We start from the raw sequence: 24447 nt of genomic DNA, 5'->3' as shown, positions 1-24447 counted from the left end.
GCCACTTATGGCTTCTTGACAGTTGGTTGTATGGGTGTAAAAAAAAGGATTCTTGTTTTGCAGAGAGCTGAACCTCATCATGTTTCTTTGTTGATTAGAAAGCAATGGAAACTTTATTTTCCTCACTCCTCAGCTCTGGTGAAACTGTTTTCTCCTATATTGAATTCAGTTCAATTTAATCTTTAAATTATGGGTTTTGTGTGTAGAAATGTTGTTGATTTTGATGCCTCAATCATCTGTGTCGTCTGTGTCGTCCAAAAAAGTGTCTCCTGGTTTTATGATGTGTCGACACTGGGGTTATTGTTTGGTTGGGGGTTAAACAGAAAACGTTATGTTTTGGGAAACATGGTGGTTTGTGTTAAAATGAATACTTCATTATTGTTTTCATCGTGGTTACAATAATACACACTGTCAAGGTCAGGGAAAGATTGTTGTATCTGTAAACTCAACTGTACTTGAGCCATCATCTCAGTTATAGTCTTATGTTTTCACCACCAGCCTCCTTTCTCTGCAGACCGTGGCTTTATAACATCACCTGACTTCCAGCTTTGCTCCAGATGTTCATAACTTATGCCGTTCTTTCTTTGAACATAAGAATATGTAACATATTTTTGGGCGCACTTGCTGTAACCATAGATCTCACCTGAAACCATGTGCACAGTGGGGAAAATACTGAAATTAGCCTAATGTAATATTGACAGACTTGTAACACTTCATAATGAGGTTAGAAAATCATGAGGACAAAAGGGCAGCCCCGACACAGACATGCAAAAGGCCCCCGCCGTTCCTACAAAGAAGCAAGAAAGCGTCAAAACAGACTCCAATGTGTGTAGCCGTTTTTTGTGTTGTTTTTTTGTATTTTGTGGCTTTACTTTAAACAACTCTGCATCTTCGTGGTTGTCTTTCGAGTGAGGGCTCTGGCTGGTTCCACTCGGACTCTGCACTGAAGGAAGAGGAGGGAGGTGTGGTTTCCAGGACAGAAACACACAACTGACATTTGTTATTGTGCAGCCTGTAAATGGTTGATTATTGTTAACATTACAGGGGGGAAAACACATGATCTTGTATAGGCTCTACTAATTCAGCTTTACATGTAATAGACACCTGTAATCATCTCCATCCTGTTGTAAATATTTCAGCCGGCGAAGAGCCATCGCTGTTTATTCCCTGACTCTGCTGCATGAGAAACATGAAACGGTTATAGAGCAGTTCATCAAAGAGCCAGAACAAGGACCACACTGTTTGGTGTTTGGTGTTTGTGTGTTGTGTCAGATCAATGGTGGTTCGCATTGTTGCCTCACACCAAGAAAGTTCTGGGTTTAAACATGACGTCCGACCTGGGGGGGTCAAGCTAATGGATGTATGAGATGACGCATTTTCACTTGTACGTCCCATGAGAGAATATGAACTTCTTGTATAGAAAATATGTTTGACATGCTATGCTGGAAACTTGCACAGAGAGAAACACACACACACACAACAGCTTTTAGTATGACATGGTGAAATTGCAATTTTTTAAAAGCTGATTTCACTCTAAGCCAAGAGCAGAAATGAGCTTTAAATGCAGATGTAAAAACCAGGATGGATTACAGAACACTCAGGTGGTGCTCCGGCATAATCTGAACCATATCTCCGAGTAGAAGTAAAAGACCTGCTGTCGGTCTTAATGTTAAAGTTGACTCATCACAACAGGTATAAGACAGCGATCTCTATTACTGTCAGTTCTGCTTAGATTAATCTTAGATTAATCTAACTGATGCAATCGTACACTGCAGCTGTAACAACGGCATTTCAACTAGGACTACTAGTGTTTTCTTTAAGAAAATGAAAGAACTTTGGTCTTGAAAAATTTCCCAAAGTCCAGCAGCACTTGTGTTGATGGAACGCTGATGAAAAATCTAAACCTTCATGCAAACTCAAAACGACATAAAAATGAAAGGTTTTTTTAATCCAATTTTACAGGCAACGTATCTTTTGGAGGCCGGTCAGTCGTTTAAAGGATTATCTTCTGTGTGAGAGCGGTTTAGCTGCCATTTGACTCCCCTCTTTGCTTTAAAGATTACTGTGTAATAGTTCTGCAGCTGGTGGGAATCGGAATCTTCAACTAAATTGTGCTGCTTTGAACTAGCAGGAGCAACAGGTCGCCACCTCATGTTGCTTTTTTCTACAACAGGCTAAATGTTACTGCACTCTGAGATATTAGAGGGGACGAATTGATGCATCCATTATTCTGCAGGGTGCTTAGGCTCTTGTTGTTTCTGAGGTAAAGGGATTTGCCACGGTGATGAAAGAGTTTCTAAATGCTCAGAATTCAAACATAAATACCACACTGTCAGACTCGTATTAAAGTTGAGCTGCTCACTGTCCAAAGTTGTTCCAAAGGACTTGAATTTACTGGTTTGTGACTTCTGCATAGGTTGTGAAATCAGAACATGTCATGGCTTGGCTAGAACTGCTTGAGCGTTGAATGGGTTTCTCTTGAACGTTTGTGATTCGTTGTGGCATCACACACAAAACAAGTCACAAGGACAGTTTCTTCCACCTGCTCATAGTCCTGTATTATCACTTCACTCTCAAAATGCAGGGGAGGTGTGGGTCCTGAAGTCTCCAAGAAAAGTCAATATCAGACTTGCAATCACCAGGTTGCCTGCAAATTGACTCAATGTAAATGATACTGGCTGACTGGCTGGCCGGATGGTTGGTTTGTTGGTTTGCTGTCTTACTGACTGTCTAGCTGGTTTGTGGTCGGTTGGTTGGTTGGCTGGCGGTTGGTTGATTGGTTGGTTGGTTGGTTGGTTGGTTGGTTGGTTGGTTGGTTGGTTGGTTGGGTTGTCCGTCCCTGATAGGGGAAATTCACTTTCACAACACTACACATTCACATAAAATTAGATTTTCTTTTGCTCCACTGTGCCGACATAGGTTGAAGACGTTAAAATAGCAGCTGGGATTTCAAAACAGAATAAAAAAACAAAGCTAAAAAATAACGTCTTAATTTGCTCAGGCCTGTGAAGTGGCTTTGAAGCACTTCAGTAGGCTTTTTAGATTATCTTCTGCAGCAGCCGGAGGAAAGTCTCTCCTGGGACTCATGTGGAGAAAAATCACTCCGAGTCCATCTCTGCTGCTACTAAGTGACACATTATTAATCATTACTGAGTGTGCACGGCAGGGAGCACAACCAGGGATCATTCAATTCAAAACACAGACAGGCCACAGGTAGCACCTTGTTATTTCTCATTTGAAAAATGTGATTGGGTCAAAGGATTGGGAACAAAAGCTTGTTTTTAAGAGTAACTCAATAAATCTCCTGGTTACAGCACAAACTCAGAGTAAATCAGTCAATCGTCTGCTATAGATGAATTATTCAGCCCAAATAAAGACCAAATGAACAACGTGATTGTAAACCTACTCTCTCCACACTCACCATAGTGTGTGTGTGTGTGTGTGTGTGTGTGTGTGTGTGTGTGTGTGTGTGTGTGTGTGTGTGTGTGTGTGTGTGTGTGTGTGTGTGTGTGTGTGTGTGTGTGTGTGTGTGTTGCTGTGAGAGATGAAGAGTCAGCTCTAAATCTGCTGGTTGGTGTCTTTGGTGTTTCAGGTGATGGTAACCCCAAAGAGAGCAGTCCTTTCATCAACAGCAGTGCAGCCAGCGACGCGGAGAAGAGCCAGCAGTATGACGGCAAGAACATGGCTCTGTTTGAGGTGGGTGCAGTAACAAATATACGAATATGCTGGTGTACCAGTGTGACACCACGTCCTACTGTTGTCATCACTGTGTTTCTCTGCATGTGTGTGTGTTACAGGAGGAGATGGATACCAGTCCAATGGTCTCCTCTCTGCTTAGCAGTCTGGCCAATTACTCCAATCTGCCAACAGGAAGCAAAGAGCATGAAGAGGAAGAGTATAATGAGGAGGGGGCGCGTCCGTCCAAAAAACCTGTCAAGGTAAAGTACTGTGTGTGACAGTGTGACACTCAAACTGCAGCGGTTTGACCCAGAGGTTACATGTGTTATTTAATATATAAATGTAAGAGTTTCAACATCATGTCGGGGGAATTGATCAGTGTTCATCAAATCAATTCTCTTATTAATGTTGAGATTCTGGCAGTTCAAAAATATAAGTACAGTTTGCATCAAATGACGTAATTTTGATGTTAAGCAGGTGTAATGTTTAGCTTTTTCTATTTAAAGTGTTAGCACGGTTGGTAGCGCTAAACACAAAATACTGCTGAGGCTGATGGAGACATAACTCTTCCAAATGTTTGACCATAATCAGATTAGAATTTTTGATCAGATGATGGAGTCAAAAGGAAGCATCACAGTCATTAAGATTCATCCACTGAAACGCATAGAAATCTATACCACAGTAGAATCCAATAGTGGCTGTTTGGTGCATGACCTGCTTAATCTCATAGGCGTGAGAGAGAATATGGGAAAATGAGCAAATATTAAATAATCGATTTGTGATTTGACTTTGGGGTCATTTTAATACAGCTGTATCAAGAGATGCCCAGGTGTAAGAGAGCTCACCACATGACCTCAGCAGCCCAGACATGACTGTAGTCTGGCCCTGAACTGATTGTCACCCCCCCCCCCCCCCCCCCCCCCCACTGTCTCTCATGAAGATTTTGACATGCTAGTTGTGTCTAATCCTGCCTGTGGTGCACGCTGTTGCCTTTAATTTCAAAATGCATGTAGGAGGTGAGTAATGAGAGAGAGAGGTGCTTCCCCCACATGCAGGTACTGCGTTCATTAGCCGGAGCTCAGCCGACGCCGCCGCCCTCAATCTGTGACTGGCTGTAAAAATGTCCCATCGTTTTTGCATTTTGGATTTGTCGGTGAAGGATGATTCTGTTGCTTTCTCACCAGTTGTCTGATTACTTTGCCATCAAGGTTAACCCCGCCTACACACACCACCACCCACAAGGCTACAAAGTGAGTTTAGCAGACCTCTGTGGTCTGCTTCTCATTTCTGCTTGAGTCTAACTCAAGGTTACATTCGCTGTTACCGGAGTAATGCACCTAAAAAATAATGAGTCTTAGGCATGAAACATAAAATAAAATGATATATATCTGTGGTTCTACTGTATAAATTTTCCTCTTTATTACAGTCTGTTAGTGGTGGTGATAGGAGTGCAATACATGCTTTAAACAAGCACCAGGAGGTTTCACCTTTCAGCTGAGATATAGTCTGATCCTTTAACGACTGGTGCAAATAGACACAAGGGAGATGACCTATTTAAAGTGTGTGATTTACAACAAGGGACAAGAGTCAAACAGCAGGGAGAGCAGTTCAAACAGCAAACAAATCCAGAGGGGAGCTGGCAGACATCCAAAACCCACAGAGTACAGTCCAACAATCAAAGCAGTCAAAGGAAACTCAGACTAGAAAGGTAAAAAACTAAATTGTTTTCAGACATGGACTCTGGAAAATGTCCGGAAAATTGGGTCCGGACATTTTCCTGAGTTTGGCTTTGACATACGAAGAACACAGCAGAAGATTGTCTGGGTCAGACACGTTCACAGCAACAGGCAGAAACTTCAGGCGAGGTGGGAAGTCTGGGTAGAGAATGCAGGATAAATTCCACTGCAGAAAATTACATGTTTTTGTTCACAGCACATAGACACCGGCGTCTGCCCTTATCACCAAAAGCTCACAAATCTGGCAGCCCTTCCAAGTTGACATCTTCGGGATGCCAGGAGCAACTGACTCAAACATTTGCGCTTTCACATACAGCCCCTCCAGAAAACTTCAGGTGAAAGCAGCTATAATGCTCTGCCATCCAAAAAGGGAAAACAATACTATAAATACACTGAGAAGTAAACGAGAAATAAGTCACATATGCTAAAGTAAACTGGTGGGAAAACACAAAAACAGGAAGCAAAATCACACAGAAAGATCACAAGGGGAATAGATAATGAAAAATCTACATTATTGATAAAGTTGAGGCTGTTTGGAGTTGGAATGCAGACACTACTCAGGTCTGAAAGAAGTACTTCCTCCTCCTCTGCATGTTTAGTTTAAATATACACTCTTTTCTAATGAACCTCTTACTTTAATATTAATGATTAATACTTAAATAGAATCAGTGAAATCACAAGTTGGCTCAGACTGAGAGTAACTCCTCAAATACAAATTGGGTAATTTTAAAATCAAACTAATAGATAAATATTACATTTCATATAATAACCAACAGATGAATCAGGCATAGCATCAAGATTTGTTTTGTATATTTGCACACGAATGAGACCTTGATGACTGGTTTAAGAAAACCTGTCAGTCAGAGGACACTTGTCATGCGGAGTGAGGGTCAGACGCTACCTAGGCCGAGTCACCTGACAGATCCTGCAGTGTGGGCAGTCGGGGCTTCACTCATCAGTCTGTTCATCTTTCACTTCCTTCCCATCAAACACATCTCCTCATAAAGAGCACTGCGGAATTTCAGCGGCAACCCCTTAATACGTTTGAAGGACAAACGGGTACTTGATGGTTTCTTCATGTCACCTTGACTTTTTGCTATTGACACAAACAATTCATGACTTAATATCATGGCCGCAGCTGTCACCAAGTGCAGCGATGAATGAATTATTAAAAGAGGCATTCATCTTTTTTTTCACAATCCAATGCCAGGTTTTATCTTTTATTGTTTGTAGATCATTGTTTAAAAGTGCGTAATAAATGAACCGATGAGTGTAGATATTTATTACAAGGAAAAGTTTGAGTTTGCTGCTGCCAGTCACACACAAACCTGTATTATCTGCTCCAGCACCTCAACGCAAACATTTCTGTTTTAAAGCTACAAACAGATTTACTGACAGACACAGAGACAATTAAGGAAAATAATTTTTTTATCTTCCCACTTATATCACAGAGATCACTCAAAGGACACAGGTAAAAAAACACTCTTTGTGTTTTAAAATGTTAAAAAACGTTTGTTCCAAATGAAAGAGTTGGACGTGATTTCATGAATTTTAAGGGCAGAATAGATTAAAGAGAAAAAGACTCAACAACAAAGTACAAATGAATCGAGTTGACCCCTTTATTTTAATGAGCTCAATGGGAAACACATTATTTCCCAGGTTTGACGTGTAGTTTTGCTGTTCTCCAGGCTCCACAGCTGGGCACTCTGATGGGGGTGTACTTGCCGTGCATCCAAAACATCTTTGGGGTGATCCTTTTCCTACGGATGACCTGGATGGTCGGGGTCGGAGGCGTCCTCGGCTCCTTCATAATCGTCTTCATGTGTTGCTCCACAGTGAGTAAAAGTGCAGATTTCCCTACTGTCGTCCGTTTGTTGTGCAACTCGACCCCTGTTCGCTCCGAAAACAGATGATCCATTTAAAATATTTAAAACGTAAATATTCCATCTGCGAGATTATCAATGTAAAGTGGTGCCTCTGCACATGAGGGCAGTGTGCGATTAAACCACAGGCTGTTGTACTGTACTGTTGAACAGGTGGTACACTCATAATTAGAATTGCACAGATGCTGAAGGTGACATAGTAAATCCTGACATGAGGCAGATCGCCAATAAATCCACTAACACTGCACCACTGCCATATTTTCCCATGATGGAATCTGTCACATGCTGCTCAGTCGGCATCCATGTGTACAAATTATTAAATTAATATCATGCTTTCATAATATATATAAGATAGATATGTGAATATCATTAGATTTGAATAGATTTGAAAAAGTTTGACCTGTCGATGGTACGAGATAGGTGTGGGGTTTTACTTATCCCAGTTCAGCCAGACAGAAAAATGAATGTTGTCACCAAAATGTAACGGGTCCATCCAGCTGTCGAAGGAGACGTCAGACATGTAAAGCTCATCGTGGCAGCTGAGGAAACGTCTGCAAAAAAAGTTCAATCCATCCAATAGTATTTTAAGATTTTTCAGTGGTCGACCATCTGGCAAAAAGCAAATCCCTTTGAAATGTGCTGCAATCAAAATATGTATTTGAGTATCTGGAAGTACTGGAGTGCAGGTAGTAATGGAATGTACCAAATTTACTTTGTTACTGTACTGAAGTACACTGGTCATGTATCTGTACTGTACTTAAGTAGGTTTCTTTTCAGGTTTCACTTTTATTTCACATATTAGCAAATATCTGTACTTTCTACTCCGCCACATTTTTACACTGCATTGTTTTACATGTTCATATTATTTCTAATAATTTCAAAATAGACAAAAGAGAATTTGATCAGTGATCCAATCAGAGCAGGCAGGTGACATTAGACTGCATAATAAAATAACTAACATTTACTCAAGCATACAAGTTAATGTTGTACTTTTACTTTTTACTACATTTTTCTATTTATTTGTACTTTTACTTCTAGTAGTAAAATGATGGAGTACTTCCTCCTCCACTCTGTGCAGGTTCCTTGAAATTAGCCAGTAAATGTGATCAGTTCCTTTTGACCTCCGGCTGCAGCAGACAGGATGACATGAAGTGACAGAACGTGACTAAGCAGCCGTAGTCATCACTGTGATGAACAGTTCATGGTGACCAGCTGAGTCAGACTCTGGTGCTGCTGGAGGTTTACTCTGCGCTCACTCCCTCAGTTCATCGAGGTCTCGCCGTCAGCCATGTTTGATTTTAGTTGACGTCCACCTGCAGCATCTCACGCTCCTGTAACCCTCCTCTGTGTGTGTGGCTTGTTTTCTCAGACCATGCTCACAGCCATCTCCATGAGTGCCATCGCCACAAATGGAGTTGTACCAGGTGAGTGGACGTCTGAGTGTGTGTGTGTGTGTGTGTGTGTGTGTGTGTGTGTGTGTGTGTGTGTGTGTGTGTGTGTGTGTGTGTGTGTGTGTGTGTGTGTGTGTGTGTGTGTGTGTGTGTGTGTGTGTGTGTGTGTGTGTGTGTGTGTGTGTGTGTGTGTGACAGAACAGTTCAGAACGGTGACACTTGTGTGTGTGTGTTTGTCTAATAGCTGGAGGTTCATATTACATGATCTCTCGCTCACTGGGGCCTGAGTTCGGTGGAGCTGTTGGGATCTGCTTCTACTTGGGGACGACTTTCGCAGGTGCCATGTACATCCTTGGCTGCATCGAAATTCTGCTGGTAAGTTCCCTTAATTATCAAATAACACACGTTTACTGTTCTGGGCTCTTTTTTTTAATGGAACATTGCTTACATGACCATTTAATTTCTCACTGTGACGTAATGTATCAACCTACTGGACCCAAGATTCAAAACTTTACAGTTTTACTTTTGAGACCAAACATAAAACCATTCAATAGCACCAGTTTACTGTGTTTTAATATTCTATCATTATAATTTCCACTCGTTTCGACCATGCCCCACACCACCTCGTCTTTCTCCCTCTACATCTCCTCCTTCCACCTTCATCCCTCCATCTTCCATCCTCTCAGATTTATATCATTCCTCAGGCAGCCATCTTCCAGATTGAGGGTCTGGAGGGGCCGGAGGCGGAGGCGGCGCTCCTCAACAACATGCGGGTGTACGGCACCATCGTCCTGAGCTTCATGTCACTGGTGGTGTTTGTGGGGGTGAAATATGTGAACAAGTTGGCACTGGTCTTCCTGGCCTGTGTCATCCTCTCCATCCTGTCTGTTTACGCTGGAGTCATCAAGACCGCCATCGACCCCCCTGTCTTCCCGTAAGTGACTTGATGCACTGGTCAAGATTTTGGCTTTTCTTGATTATGTCCATTTGCTCGATGTATATCATCACTGATGAAGAGAAAGTCATGGTCCTCCTGTAGAATCTAAATACTTTCCCTGCTTTCTGTGTCCCTTTTCGGAAAGAAACAGGTCTATAGTGCCTCATGATGATATATGTCTCCTGTGTTGTTTGTCTAACACCACAGACAGCAATGTATACTCTGCTTTTCTTTGTCAGTGTCGATTTCCTCTTGAATCCCTGCTGAGATGAACATTGACCCAATGCTGTATTTTAGTGTCTCAACTGAGAACCATCATCTCATGTGTCTGAATTGAACCTTCTACATCATCTACGTAACAGCGTTATGTCAATGATGCTTTTGTTGACTTTCTTCGCAGCGTCTGCCTGCTGGGGAATCGAACCCTTCTCTCTAAAGGATACGACGTGTGTGCAAAGGTCATTGAGATTGATAATGAAACTGTCACCACCAAACTGTGGATGTCCTTCTGTGATTCCGAGTCCCTCAATGCCACGTGTGACGAATACTTCATCAACAACAACGTCACCGAGATACAGGGCATCCCGGGGGTCATGAGCGGCATCCTGGCCGGTAAGAGATCAATATAAATGACAGTTACCCATGATTCCTCGTCAATGTGGCAAAGGGATCAGATGTTCTCTTTCCACCTTTCAGAAAACCTGTTTGGTAACTACCTAGAAAAAGGGGTTATCCTGGAAAAGCGCGGACTTGTGTCAGATGTGGATCCGGACAGTCCCACCATCAGCTCCAACCGCTACGTCCTGGCTGACATCAGCAGCTTCTTCACCCTGCTGGTGGGGATATACTTCCCATCTGTCACAGGTTAGCATCACACAGGCCCACTGAAAGGACTCGTGTGTAGGATTTAGTGACATCTGCGGGTAAAGTGGCAGATTGCAACTTTCTTTCCCCCTAAATCTAAAGTTTGACTGTTGTTAAATCCCAGAGCGGCCTTGCTCCATCCTATATGACCGACCCTCTCACCTCTTAAACCTCTGCTCGTTCTCTTTGAACTGTTGAGCATCTGTTGCTCCGAGTCCCCAGAGCAAAGCATGAAACAGAGGTGGTGGGGCTCTCAACTGTGGAATAAGAGTCCCTCGGGGGTTATTCTTCAAAGACAAAAAGAAATCAAAAGCTTAGAGCCCCCTGATGGTTTCATCTCGCTCCGCTCTCAGGTATCATGGCCGGCTCCAACCGCTCCGGCGACCTGCGTGATGCTCAGAAGTCAATTCCCATCGGCACCATCGCAGCCATCACCACCACTTCTACTGTGTGTATCCTTCACCGAGCCCAGGACCTTAGAAAGAAACTGTGAGCCTCTGAAAGCGCCGGTTGAGCACTCTGACTTTTTCATGTTATCACAACATATTCCTTAACAGTTTTAATGCCAGACATCTCCAGTGTGGTGCTGTTTGGTGCCTGTATAGAAGGAGTCGTCCTCAGGGACAAGTAAGTATTCAATTGTTTAACAAGTTTGTAAAATATATTGAAGTATAGTACAGGCCGATACATGACTTCTTGTACTTTACTTGAGTATTTCATTGTACATTACTTCACATGCACTATACTTATATTTCACTACAATTCAGAGGTAAATATTGTACTTTTTACTTTTTTTACTGTTTTTTATTGACAGTTTAATTTTGCAGATTAATAGGCCTAATATTAATGCTAAATATAATCAGCTAATGAATTCAGATTTATTATTATGGATTAAGCTACCTGGTTACAAAACTAGCCCCAGTTTTACCAGCAACATTTTAAAATATTGTTCATGTAGATTAATAGTAAATTCCTTTCAGCAGGTTTGACTCTTAATTTCACTTCACAGGTTTGGTGAAGGCGTCAGTGGTAACCTGGTGATTGGTACGCTGGCGTGGCCGTCTCCGTGGGTCATTGTGATTGGCTCCTTCTTTTCCACGTGCGGAGCTGGACTCCAGAGTCTGACGGGAGCTCCACGTCTGCTGCAGGCCATCTCAAGGGACGGCATCATCCCATTTCTCAGAGTGAGTAGAGTTAAGATTCATCTATTAAAGCAGAATTTTGTCGCCCTGAGCTGTAGAAACAAATATTACTATTAAACGGCAGAGAATAGATGTGTTTATAAAGAGTAGATCATGCATGACTCATTGTAGAGTTTCATTTGATTTTGAAGGTGGACAATAAATGTGGTGTATTTACAGGAATATTTATTTTTCTTAAAACTCATCTTTTATCCGGGTTTGAAGAAGAATGGTTTGAAAACATTAAAAACATGTCTGCATATAAAACAGAAGTATATTTCTCAATCATATGTTGCATCAGCCAAAGATCTTTATTTATACAATTGAGGTTACGTTGAAGTTAGAGAAAACCGTCTCCAGTATATTCAACAAAACAATGACATTCTGTGTTTGTCCATGTGTTCTGCCATATTATATGCATGGCCCAAATCAAAAATGTAAGTAATTGCAATAAAGTTTGATTTAATTGGATGTTGCTGCAGGTGTTTGGTCATGGCAAAGAAAACGGAGAGCCCACCTGGGCCCTCCTGCTCACAGTCAGCATCTGTGAGATTGGCATCCTCATCGCCTCCCTGGATTCAGTCGCACCCATCCTCTCCATGTAAGTTCAATACTATACGTTAATTCCTGAACACACACACACACACACACTGTAGATGAGTCGTCTGACTGTCTTACTTCTATCTTTTTTCTCTTCATCTTTTCTCCCTCTCTTTCTTTAGGTTCTTCTTGATGTGCTACATGTTCGTCAACTTGGCCTGTGCGCTGCAGACGTTGCTGAGGACGCCAAACTGGAGGCCGCGCTTCAAGTTCTACCACTGGTGAGTGTGTGTCGGTGTTTAACGACACTCAATACATGCAGTGAACGTCACTTGTGCTGTGTACAACGGAATCACCATGGCCAGCTGAAGCCTGGCTGACTGGACTTATGAGCTGCTGTACACATCTCATAAAACGTCCTGTCTACAAGCTGTGGTCTTTGATGTGCTGCAGCCAGTGGAGTGAAGCTGACAGAAACAGTTTGACTGGACGTGTGACATCCTGTCCCCCCACAGGGCTCTGTCTTTCCTAGGTATGAGTTTGTGCCTGTCGCTGATGTTCATCTGCTCCTGGTATTACGCCATTATTGCCATGGGCATCGCCACTTGCATCTACAAATACATTGAGTTCCGTGGGTAAGTCATCATGACAGCATCGGACGTAAGACTGTAAAAGCAAAATTGTCACCCTGTTTTTCAGTTTTTGCAGTAAATACAATTTTTCAGTTGTTGTTTTAGTTTAATTGTTTTAGTGGTGGACTGGCCTTTAATTTCACATTTTTTATAATATTAATTATTATATAATATTAATTTATTTGTAGTTTTCATACGGTACATCATGCACTAACCCTGATTGTGTTGTGTAACAGAGCTGAGAAGGAGTGGGGTGATGGGATACGTGGCATCTCGCTGAGCGCCGCTCGCTTCGCTCTCATGAGGCTGGAGGAGGGACCACCACACACCAAGAACTGGAGGTTGGTCAGCTCCATCTTCTACAGTTTAACACTCAATTTAACACTCAAATTAAAGTCCAACTCAATTCATCTTTTCATCTAATAAACACCTATTAACACCTGTTAATTACTTGACTTCAGTTCTACTTCAAGGGGGAAAAAAACTCAGAACCCAAGAGGGACAATTTGTATTCTTTACTTATTGTTGTTTGGTGATGTGCCCTGTGATTTTGCATCATTTCTAATAAATTAGTTTTGGATGCAGCCTAACAAACTTTGCATGAAATGGCATCACACTGAGCCAGACAGCAACTGCTGCATAACACTTTGAACAACATGATTTCATTTCGGCTTTAAACTCATATTTTGAGATGTTTGACTTTGACAATTTTTGAATCTCTTGTTTCACTGACCTGCTGCTCTATTTACATTTTTTGTCAGGCCTCAGATCCTGGTTCTGTTGAGTGTTGATGCCGAGCAGAACGTAGAGCAGCCTCGTCTGCTGTCTCTGGCCAATCAGCTGAAAGCAGGAAAAGGTCTGACCATCGTTGGTACTGCAGTTCATGGGACCTTCCTCGACAACCACACTGAGGCTCAGAGGGCCGACCAGGTCCGAACACTGTTCATTCATCCTCAACACACACACGCTTCCCCTTGTTCACCGCACAGCACATGTTTCCATAATGACCAGTTTTGTCATCACAAGCTCACTCACTCTGTGTCTCTACAGTCTCTGCGTAAGCTGATGGAGACGGAGAAAGTGAAGGGTTTCTCCCAGGTGGTCATCTCCTCCAACCTGCGAGACGGGACGTCCCACCTGATCCAGCTCGGAGGACTGGGAGGCCTGAAGCACAACACAGTGATGGTCAGCTGGCCCCGCAACTGGAAGCAGCCCGAGTTCCACCAGCAATTCAGGAACTTTATTGGTAAATCTGTTCGTTGATGAATGTGAAGTTTGTGCGATTGCTCTCTTCAGCCAGTCAACATCTGATTTTGATTATTGAGAAAAGTGAATCACTAAACCTAACCCATTATTGGTTTGTCTCACTGAAAGGCTTTTTTTCATAAAAGAACCGAGCAACAAACAAATTTTACCCTAAGATAGTTCATCTATCTTCAATGAATCTTCCACTGACGCTCTATTGAAAAATCTTTTAAGTTTGATCATAAGATTTTTTTAGCTAAACTTTTTCTTTAACCCTTGTTGAGAGTTTAATAAACTGCAGGAGGTATTTTGTATCTCTGTGAGGCAGCAGCAGCATGTTTGGGAAATTAACTGGAAAACTAACTTAACTTGATCTTATTATAGCTCAACTGAAACCTGGTAGGACTTGTTTCATCTGCCAGCAATATCTCACCACGGAGACACTATCAGTATCAACACGTTGTGTGTGGTTCATGTTTTATAAAATAACATAATCTATCTTTGCTAAGATACAGTTTCTCCACCAACATACAAACTAAGGTTTATTTTTCAATTATATAATGTCCTGCTCAGAATATCTTGGCCACAATTTATTTAAAAACAAATATATATTAGGCCTATTAGCTTTAGCTTTTACTAACAGTGACAGTGTAATCAGTGAAGAGACATGGGATGGCATGTAAGCACCGGTTACATGCCATCACGGTGTCACGGTGTCAATTGTTGTGTCTGGTTTCAGAGGTGGTCAGAGAGACAACTGTAGCCAGTCTGGCCTTGTTGGTTCCTAAGAACATCTCCAGCTACCCGTCCAACGGAGAGCGCTTCACCGAGGGCCACATCGACGTGTGGTGGATCGTCCACGACGGAGGCATGCTGATGCTCCTGCCCTTCCTGCTGCGCCAACACAAGGTGGGAAACAAGACTCAAACTGAATTTCTCTGAGGAGATTTCGTATGACTGAGGAAACTTTTTGTAAATGATCAACACGAGTTCAGAAAGACACAGAGGGTAAAAAAAGAGCAGTGAGAACATTTTGTCCGTGACTGTTCCCGTTTTGTCTCGAAGGTGTGGAGGAAGTGCAAGATGCGCATTTTCACAGTCGCTCAGATTGATGATAACAGTATCCAGATGAAGAAAGATCTCATCACCTTCCTCTATCACCTGCGTATCGAGGCTGAGGTGGAGGTGGTGGAGATGGTGAGAGACTCGTCTGACACGTTATCTGCCATCACAAACACAGGAGAGGATTCTACAACATTTTTTATTTAATACTTTTCAATTTAAATAAAATGTACTTTCATCTGTGGAACCTGTTTTCTTTTTTAAAAACACCCGATATGTTTGAACATGTTTTTCCACTTTAAAGCTTGAGGGCGACATCTCAGCCTACACCTATGAGAAGACACTGGTAATGGAGCAGCGGTCACAGATCCTCAAACAAATGCATCTGACCAAGAATGAGAAGGAGAGAGAGGTAAGCAAGAATTAATTGTTAGTTAACGACATGATGTTATTTTAGACACGTTCATTATCACTGTCTCTGCTCTGGAGCTGGGAATCCCCTTCACAATAAAGTGATTGTGTCTGGACTTGTTTTCCACAGGGAAATTACAAATTAAGTATTTTCCGCTTCTTTCTTCTTTCTTCTTCTTTTTTTTCTCACAACTTTAGATCCAGAGCATAACGGATTCATCCCGTGGCTCCATCCGACGTAAACACCCGTCGAAATTACGTTCCCAGCACAGCACTGAGGAGGGAACCAGCCTGGCAGAGAAACCTGAAGAGGAGGTAACGCTGCCTTTGTGTGGGATGAATATCATGTCACGATTTAAAACTGAAAAAAGGTTGAAACTGTGTTTGAAACATTCACCGTATACAAACATGTCTCGATCGCCTCCTGGTGGCTGGCTGCAGAATAGGTCATATGTCATGTTGGTTCCACTTCCTCCATGTTAATGGGTGGGAGATGGACCAAAGTCAAAGTAAATGTTAAATACATTTTCCTCAAAGGTGTTTTTTGTCATTTTAAGTAGATCTTATCACACTGTGTTCATTTAGTTTAGTTTGGTTTTCATTAGTTATTTTATGCTGAGACTCGTGATTAGTCGAGCATGTGCATCAAGCACCTCAGTACCTCAGCCAGAAAGGAAGTGAAGACGTGTCGTCCGTCTTTAGCAGGTTATGGTTTGAAACCATAAAATGAAATGTAAAAAAAAGTTTTGCATGTTTGGAACTAAGTTTTGAAAGTTTGTGTAATGTTTGGAGAGACTGAAATAGAATTTAATTCTCCATAAACATCATTTTATTTTTGAGATTTTTTTTTTAATCTTGCAAAACCTTATTTATTTGATTTTAAGCTTTCAGTTTTTTCAGTTTGAAATATGACATGATATTTATTCCATTATTCATCCTTATATTTGGGCAATAACCTGTTTATTTGTACTACGTCTGTCCTGTTGTACCTGATGTTTCTCTGTGCTCCAGCTTGGGCAGAACCTTTTTTATTTTTGTTGAGATGTGACATGGTTTGTCTCATCACAAAACGGCCATCACAGCAATGCTTCACTCTTCCCAGTGGCCTCTCTGTGATTTCCCACTGGCGAACGCCTTCCACACTTCCATCTTTACTGACAGGTGTCTCTTTCCTCTCTTTCACCCTGTCACGCTGTCATGTCATGGTGTCTTTGTCTCAGTCTGTGGCTGTCTCCAACTCAAAACAGGTCCAGCTGATCCACAGTAAGAACGCCTCAACGCCAACCAGCCCCACAAGCCCAACAAGCCCCACAAGCCCCACGTCCCCTGCAGGGGGTGCTGCCACCTGGACCGACAACAAGGGTGCAGACAAGGGGAGGAACCTTTTAGCAGGGAACCAGGAGTCTGGGAGGGACCTCTTCAACATGAAACCGTGAGTCAAACTGCTGCACAGAGAGCAGACAAGACACATGACGTACACACAAGGACACGGGTCATTTGTAAATATTTGTGCCTATCGACCCATGTCCCAAAGTTAGAGGGGATACGAGTTGTTCCTGTGCATGTGACCAACAAAACTTTGAACCTGAACCACAAACAAGTGCAGCTTCCTACGAGCACATGACCCATATGTAATATTATTGTTATTTTCCACCAAACATGCTGCTTCAGGGAATGGGAGCACCTGTAAGTATCAACATTTTTTGTGACTTCAGTAGCAAACACACTGATTTATAAACCCAAGTGTGACCTGATGTTTCTTCCATCAGGAACCAGACTGATGTGAGACGCATGCACACGGCGATGCGGCTCAATGAGGTCATCACGAAGAAGTCCAAGGAGGCGAAGCTCGTCCTGCTCAACATGCCCGGGCCACCGAAGAACCGTGTGGGCAACGAAAACTGTATCCTGCACCTGCTCTGTTTCATTTATCTTTGTGTCGTCAGATCAGTTCAGATCCCAATCGAGGAAATTCTTTTTGCTGCATAAAAAACTCTTAACACAAACACATTTAAAAAACAACAAGACAACTGATGAAAAGAGCTTGTACATCAAACCTTCACCGTCATTTTTTCATAATACATTTTAAATGTTAGCTTTATTGAGCTTGGCATGCATAAAGCAAGGTGATTTAGACTTTTTTAAAGCCTAATACAAGTGTCCCAGATTACAAAGTGATCTGTCCTAGATTATCAAAGTCAGGCAGAATTTTAAATCTGTGCCATGTCTCCTCTTAGTATGAAACCTCCATTCTTTCTCCTGGTGTTAGAAAACATCTCAAGGATTACAGAAAGGAATAATATGTTGATCGATTGTACAAAACCGATTTAGGAATAAGTTGCAGAAAAACTGGTATAAAAAAGAGGAGGACTGAACAGGTTATTGTATATTAACATTAAGAGCACCTGTTTTGCACATTTAAGTTCCCTTGCTCAGTAGTACCAGATTCAACAAATGCAGACTTGTCCAAATTAATCTCTTCCAAACAACCAAATATTTCAACAACCTCCACCTATATAATTGATAGTGTTAAAGGTTCATTTTGTAGAATTTAGTGACATCTAGTGGTGAAGTTGCATGTTGCAGCTGAATACTCCTCACCTCACCCGCCCCTTCAAAACATGAATGAGAACCTGTGGGCTACTGTAAAAATACATGGCAGCCTCTGTATAGAGGACCCGCTCCCGAAGTAAAAATGAAGTACTTAAATATGAAGAACACGTTCTAGGGTAAATAAGTATAGTCTAGATGAAACACACCAGTAAAAACATTTTTATTTCATATTCAATTTCTGGCAATATATCCCGTTTACCCAAATCTTAGACACACTGAACCTTTAAATAAATAACATTGAACTTAATTGAACCCAGTTGATCATATGATGTGTCAGGTTACTTTGGTTCATCTGACAGGACTGGGATGGTCGGTCAGAGTAAAATGTTTGCGAAACACTATTGTTGTAACTCCATGTTGTATTAACATATTGTGTGCAAGGTATAACGATTCCTTCACCATGTCTCTCAGACATGGAGTTCCTGGAGGTTCTTACTGAGGGTCTCAATCGGGTCCTCCTTGTGCGTGGAGGTGGACGTGAGGTCATCACCATCTACTCCTAGAGGGCCTTTACAAACACCTACACGGACTCTGCCCGCTCCTCCCGCTCCATCGATCCAGGAAAACGCTCCACACTCGTCCAGTCAGCTGCCACCAACTGTTTTGCTCAGACTTCAGTGTTTACAGGTGACATCCACTCATGTAGGCTGAGCTGTGTCTGTTCATTTTTATCAGGATACACAGATATTTATTTTCTGTTCTTGGCTCGTCAGCTTGAAAACAGCAGTTAGTTTTGATACTTTGAAAATGAAAAATTCAAACAGTTGAAATGTTTTTATTTTTTGGGGATATATGGGACCAACATACATACAAGCATTGAAAATAATAATCTATTCCTTCTAATAAAAATGTTAATATGAAACAGAGTAATTGCAGAAAGTAAAGCTGACGAGCAAAAGATAAAACAAAAGCAACTACTGACTATTAATATAAATAAAAACTTCAGGCTTAGAAAACAAAATGCAGACAATAGATGGTTTATAAACATTCTGACATGTTTTAATCATTGTTCTGTCCTCCTGCTTTTGTTCCCCGGCCATTTGTAAAGGAAGGAATGTTTTTTCTTTGTATTTATTTATTATTATTTATTATTGATGTTATTTATGTATTTGTTCATCTAACCATGTCTGTCTTTGTCCTGGTCTGTTTTTGTATTTAATTGTATGGTTAGAAGCACACAAGTAATCAGAGTGTTAGAAATTATGCTAATTCATTGTGGAAAAAGGTCAGATGAGTTTTTTTATCTGTTCATGTAATATATTCACGTTAAGTAACTGTATAAGGTCCATTGTTTAGGATTAAGAGAGATCTATCAACAGAAATGTTATATAATATTCATAAATATGTTTTTATTGGTGCATTATTACCTGAAATTCAGAATTGTTATGTTTTCGTTACCCTAGAATGACCCCTTTCGGACGGCCTTCTGTGTTTTTAAGTTACCTGAAGGCCACCGCAGGCTACATGCAGTATGTAACTTCACCACTAGAGGCCACTAAATCCTGCACACTGAACCTTTAAAAAGGCTGGGGTGGTTAAGCTGTATGTTAATATGTACATAAATTCCCCCCAAAATCTTTACACCAACTGTGAAAGAGCAGGGCTGATATGTGCAATGTAGAGTTTATGAACAAATCTGACTTGTCCTTGTTATTGTGACAGCGATTTATCTGTTTGTTTATTTGTCAGCATCACTCTCTTGTTGCAGAGACAGAAATTAAAACCAAAATGATTAGAGATTAAAATGATCCCATGTTGGACTTCACTAATCCTCACAGTCGGACAGGATCATAGAGATCGATCAGACTCTGAGCTCAGCGCTGGATTATTTAAATATTGCACATTCCCTTATTTGTTGTGTATTACCTTCAAAGTTGTGTAGCCATGTTTCCTAGTGTGTCCAGAGGAATGCACAGAAAATGTAATGTCACATGAAATCAGCATTTAATCACAAAAGTCTTTATATCACTTATAATTCCTTATTGGGTTCAGGAAAAAAATTATCTTCACAACTTTTTAAACAAATGAAGCTTTGTGATTACTTTCAAACAAAATGTGCCAATATATAATGTGACAATATTTTTGATAAAAATAGAAATGTGAAATTTTAACCGATTTTAGATCAGGCATCTCTACTACTTTAAAACATTTAATATGATAATGTAAAGAGCTCAAGAGATATTTAAAAAACCTAATTTATTTTATATGTTTTTGAACAGATGCACAACATTGAACCAGTTGTAAGAAATCTATAGGCTTCACAGTCGCTAAAATAGTATTTATTGTGTTTTAAACATCTACTATATGTCATTAAGGGTTAACGGTATGGATAAGGGAAACGTTTATTTTACTTATTTAAAAATACTGTAGTTTATACATTCCTTATTAAATTCAACTATGGGAAAAACAATTATTTGCTTTCATCAGAAAGTTTATATAACACTGTTTGTTTGGTAAATCACACAGTTAGCTTTAGCATTAACACTGGAAACAGCCGGCCAACTTCCCAAATGTTGAAATACTAACATGAAACAATCCTCATTTTAATTTGCGACTATACTAATGCATTCCATTTGATTATGTGAAAGAATTCTCCACAATGTTGACGAGGCCGACAGAAGCAGAAAATACAACGATATCTACGAATAGAATCTTAGAGGAATCTCTTAAGGTGCATTTAAACAGTTTTGGAGTGATTTCTGCATTAAGTCAGATGATCCTGTAGATCACCTCTCAGTCGTTCGTTCTTGTGTGTATTGAGTGTGATATACAATGAATGTTTAGTGTCTATCTGTCACTTTAGAACATGAATTCATGCACATGTAAGTTGGCTCACTGTACTTTAGAACATATGTTATCCATAGGGAAACAAAGTGTTGACTTTTGTATGATTGAAGTTTTGATCCAAACATGCACTCATACTGTTGTGTTATTATTTTAGTTTTTGCATCTTTCCCTTGGCCCGTTGTTGCAGTAAAGCCTCAATTTCTGGCAAAAATTAAATCATTTGCCTTCACTATCTTTTACAGGGAACCATAAGACTTGTACATGTTCTATTGTCTTGTAGATTTATTGTCTATGTGTTGTTTTTTATGCTGTAGCTTATACAGAACCTGACAAGGTTCACAAAAGGTACCTGAAAACCAAGAATCCCATTTCATGCCGTTATTTTTGTTTCATAGGACAATGGTGTAATTCTGCAGGTACATTAATCTGCAGAAGCCACCATTTTTAAACTCTATCAAACAGGGAGTTGTGACTACATGCCCCAGATTACATGCTGTGTGTGTATGTGTGCATGTGTGTGTGAGCCTGACATTATGGGCACACTTGTTGAGAAGAGGACACTGTACAGCTGAATATCAAGTGAAGACGGGACCTTTGTAAATAGATGTGTGATTTTAGGTTTAGAGGTTATGTGTAATATGTGAGTCAATACATCTTCTATAGAGATAAAATAGGCAGTTTGTCTTTTAAATTGTAAAGTCGGTTTTATGTTCCACCATGTCTTATGCAATCATGTACAAGTAATGGTTTAACAAAACCATTTTATATGTCAGCACCAAAATGCAATAAATCATTTGAATACAACAATAACAGTGTGTTGTCTCTTCTTTTAGTGTCTGATTATAGATTCACGGGTAATGTTTGACAGGTCCTGTAGTTTCAAGATTTCCTGGAAGCTTAATAAGGGACATTTCCTAAACCCAAATCCTGTGCACACAAACTAAATCTGTTCCCAAATAAAACTAGTTTAACATGACATAAATAACTGTTTTACCTTTAAGACATAATATAATTGCTCATTAGTGTCACAGTGCTAACAACATGCAGCCCCTGATATAAGAAGCTGCAGATATTTATTAAAAGAGACCAGCTGTGGTATCCTACTTTTTTTTCAGGTTTTCAGTCGAAGTGATCAATCTGGACAAAACGTGCTGCACTGACGGAGAGAATCAAAGGTCAATTTGTTGCTCAACAATTTTCTTGCACAATGTTTCCTCACAGACACACGATGTCATCAGTTTTAAAAACCATTGCAGAAATTCACATGATATATAAATCCTTATAATACCTGTTTTTAATGTATGTGCATTGAACTTTGTTAGAGGACACTTGTTGTGGTAAATGCATCATTTGGTTTATCACTATCTCAACATTATTGATTCTACAGTCTTGTGTACTTTGTGTCACATGAATTGTTTTTTACACATGTATTGTACTTGCTGTATTGTGCTGTTCTATAATCAGAAACCGCTGATGTATCAGAACCGCTGCATGTCTTATTACAGCAGTCAAAGTCCATGCAGCAGTGGTTAACTCTGAGAGGAAGAGTCCTTGTGTTTGTTTGAGAGAGCGAGCAGGCTAGACCGCTGCCTTTTACCTGTCTTATCTAATCAGGGATAATCCAGACTGCGAGAGAAATTTGTGTCATTTGTTCCCAAGAGCCGTCAGGATGAAGACACGGTCGACCAACCTCCGCGTGAAGCTACCTGCCTTTGTCTTTGTCATGGAGGTGGTCATTGTTGTCTTGTACGCTGCCTTTGTCACCTACGATGAGCATGCAGATGCCAGGTTTCAGAACAACCAGACTAACCCCATGGACAACGCAGTGTACAAGGACTACCCTGTCTTTACGGACATCCAGGTCATGATATTCCTCGGCTTCGGGTGCCTGTTGGCGTTTTTCCGACTGTATGGCTTCGGAGGGATGGTTTTCAACTTCCTCACGGCCACTTTTGCCATCCAGTGGGCCATCCTGGTGCAGGGGTACTTCCAGTTCAGCCACGATGGCAAGATACACCTCGGAGTGATCAACCTGATATACGCAGAGTTTGCCTGTGCCGTGGTGTTGATATCTTTCGGGGCAGTGCTGGGTAAGACCAGTCCTTTGCAGCTGCTGGTCATGGCTCTGCTGGAAGTGCCAGTGTTTGCAGCCACAGAATGGGCCATGCTGAAGTACATCAAGATTAATGACGCGGGAGGATCTATTCTCATTCACCTCTTTGCCTGTTATTTTGGCCTGGGTGTCACCTTTGTTCTCTACAGGCCTCACCTGAATGAAGGCCATGCCAAGGAGAACACCAGCTATCAGTCTGACATCCTGTCTGTGATGGGGACCTTGTTCCTCTGGGTGTTCTGGCCCTCCTTCAACTCAGCGTTGACCCTGAAAGGAGACGACCAGCACAGAGCCATCCTCCACACCTTCATCGGCCTCAGCGCCTCCACGCTCACGGCCTTCGCTCTCTCTGCGATGCTGAACAAAAATGGTAAGATCACCATGACTGATATTCAGAACGTCACGCTGGCCGGAGGTGTGACAGTCGGAGCGACTGTGGATATGATGATATCACCTGTAACTGCATATGCTCTGGGTATACTGGGCTGCACTGCATGCATGCTGGGCTACAAGTACTTGAGCCCCTTCCTTGCACAGCGCTTCAGGATCCAGGATCAATGTGGAATACACAACTTGCACGGTCTAACAGGACTCATATCCTGTGCTGCAGGGATATGCGCTATACTGGCGGCTGATGAGGAAGTCTACGGCCCCAGTTTTTATGAAATCTTCACCCACAGAGCACCAGTGGAGGGCGACCCCAAACTGCAAGAGCTGCAGATGTTGATCCCTGGTTTGCGGCCCGGTCTGGGGAGGACTGCCCGGGAACAGGCTCTGTTCCAGGTCGCAGCTGTGTTCTCCACCATAGGAGTGTCCACACTGGCAGGCATCCTCACAGGCTTCATCTTAAAACTTCCGCTCCTCGCTCCTCCATCAGATGACTTGTGCTTCGATGATAAGCTGTTCTTTGATGTTCCTCCTGACTACGATGCGCCGCTTAGACTCAAACACAAAACTATCACTGAGGATTCTGCTGCCTGAGTGTCATCAATGAGTCTGTGTATTATAGTGACTATTAATCAAATGTTTACATCCATTACATTGTACATAAGTTGCACTAGTGATCATGGACAATAATGATAAAATGCAATCACACTGTCTAATACTGAAGAGGGTATTTATTGTCCTGCATGCAATTATGAAAGGAAATTGAGTGTCATAGCTGTGAAGTCACAAGTAGCTGTGTGAAATGAATGGTAGGTGTTCCCTAGTGAAAACATACTGTTTGGGTCATTTTTGACCCATGTGTGTGAAAGTGATGTAGAAACACAAAATTTATGTTTGTTTATAAAGTAAGAAAGGAAAAAGGAAAATAATGATTTGTGGTTATTAAAAACAAGATATTTAATGAAAACACTCATGCATGAAATAACA

General features: G+C 41.3%; 1 protein-coding gene across 4 annotated transcripts in view; it reads left to right on the top strand.

The window, feature by feature from the left end:
- The window catches only part of slc12a5b (solute carrier family 12 member 5b), a 40564-nt gene extending 16191 nt beyond the window's left edge, over positions 1 to 24373 (top strand). The window contains exons 2-26 of one of the 4 annotated variants that reach the window (XM_034590011.1): positions 3593 to 3696; positions 3798 to 3938; positions 7103 to 7249; positions 8667 to 8721; positions 8933 to 9063; positions 9375 to 9622; positions 10026 to 10237; positions 10322 to 10489; positions 10843 to 10941; positions 11059 to 11116; positions 11499 to 11673; positions 12153 to 12271; positions 12393 to 12491; positions 12726 to 12845; positions 13079 to 13183; positions 13604 to 13772; positions 13893 to 14088; positions 14827 to 14996; positions 15153 to 15284; positions 15454 to 15561; positions 15759 to 15875; positions 16781 to 16992; positions 17232 to 17246; positions 17330 to 17447; positions 22756 to 24373. In XM_034590011.1, the coding sequence (XP_034445902.1) occupies positions 3593 to 3696; positions 3798 to 3938; positions 7103 to 7249; positions 8667 to 8721; positions 8933 to 9063; positions 9375 to 9622; positions 10026 to 10237; positions 10322 to 10489; positions 10843 to 10941; positions 11059 to 11116; positions 11499 to 11673; positions 12153 to 12271; positions 12393 to 12491; positions 12726 to 12845; positions 13079 to 13183; positions 13604 to 13772; positions 13893 to 14088; positions 14827 to 14996; positions 15153 to 15284; positions 15454 to 15561; positions 15759 to 15875; positions 16781 to 16992; positions 17232 to 17246; positions 17330 to 17447; positions 22756 to 24054 (4517 nt within the window). In that variant the 3' untranslated portion in view covers positions 24055 to 24373. Of the gene's footprint in view, positions 1 to 3592; positions 3697 to 3797; positions 3939 to 7102; positions 7250 to 8666; positions 8722 to 8932; positions 9064 to 9374; positions 9623 to 10025; positions 10238 to 10321; positions 10490 to 10842; positions 10942 to 11058; positions 11117 to 11498; positions 11674 to 12152; positions 12272 to 12392; positions 12492 to 12725; positions 12846 to 13078; positions 13184 to 13603; positions 13773 to 13892; positions 14089 to 14826; positions 14997 to 15152; positions 15285 to 15453; positions 15562 to 15758; positions 15876 to 16780; positions 16993 to 17231; positions 17247 to 17329; positions 17464 to 18584; positions 19584 to 22755 lie in introns of those variants that run through there. The other 3 variants (XM_034590008.1, XM_034590010.1, XM_034590009.1) reach the window with 3 other exon arrangements.
- The last annotated feature ends 74 nt before the right edge of the window (positions 24374 to 24447 follow it).

The sequence above is a fragment of the Hippoglossus hippoglossus genome, chromosome 7 (assembly GCF_009819705.1).
Source record: "Hippoglossus hippoglossus isolate fHipHip1 chromosome 7, fHipHip1.pri, whole genome shotgun sequence".
Lineage (NCBI taxonomy): Eukaryota > Metazoa > Chordata > Actinopteri > Pleuronectiformes > Pleuronectidae > Hippoglossus > Hippoglossus hippoglossus.
The sequence above is the reverse complement of the archived record's forward strand: the minus strand, read 5'-3'. Positions and strand labels throughout refer to the sequence as shown.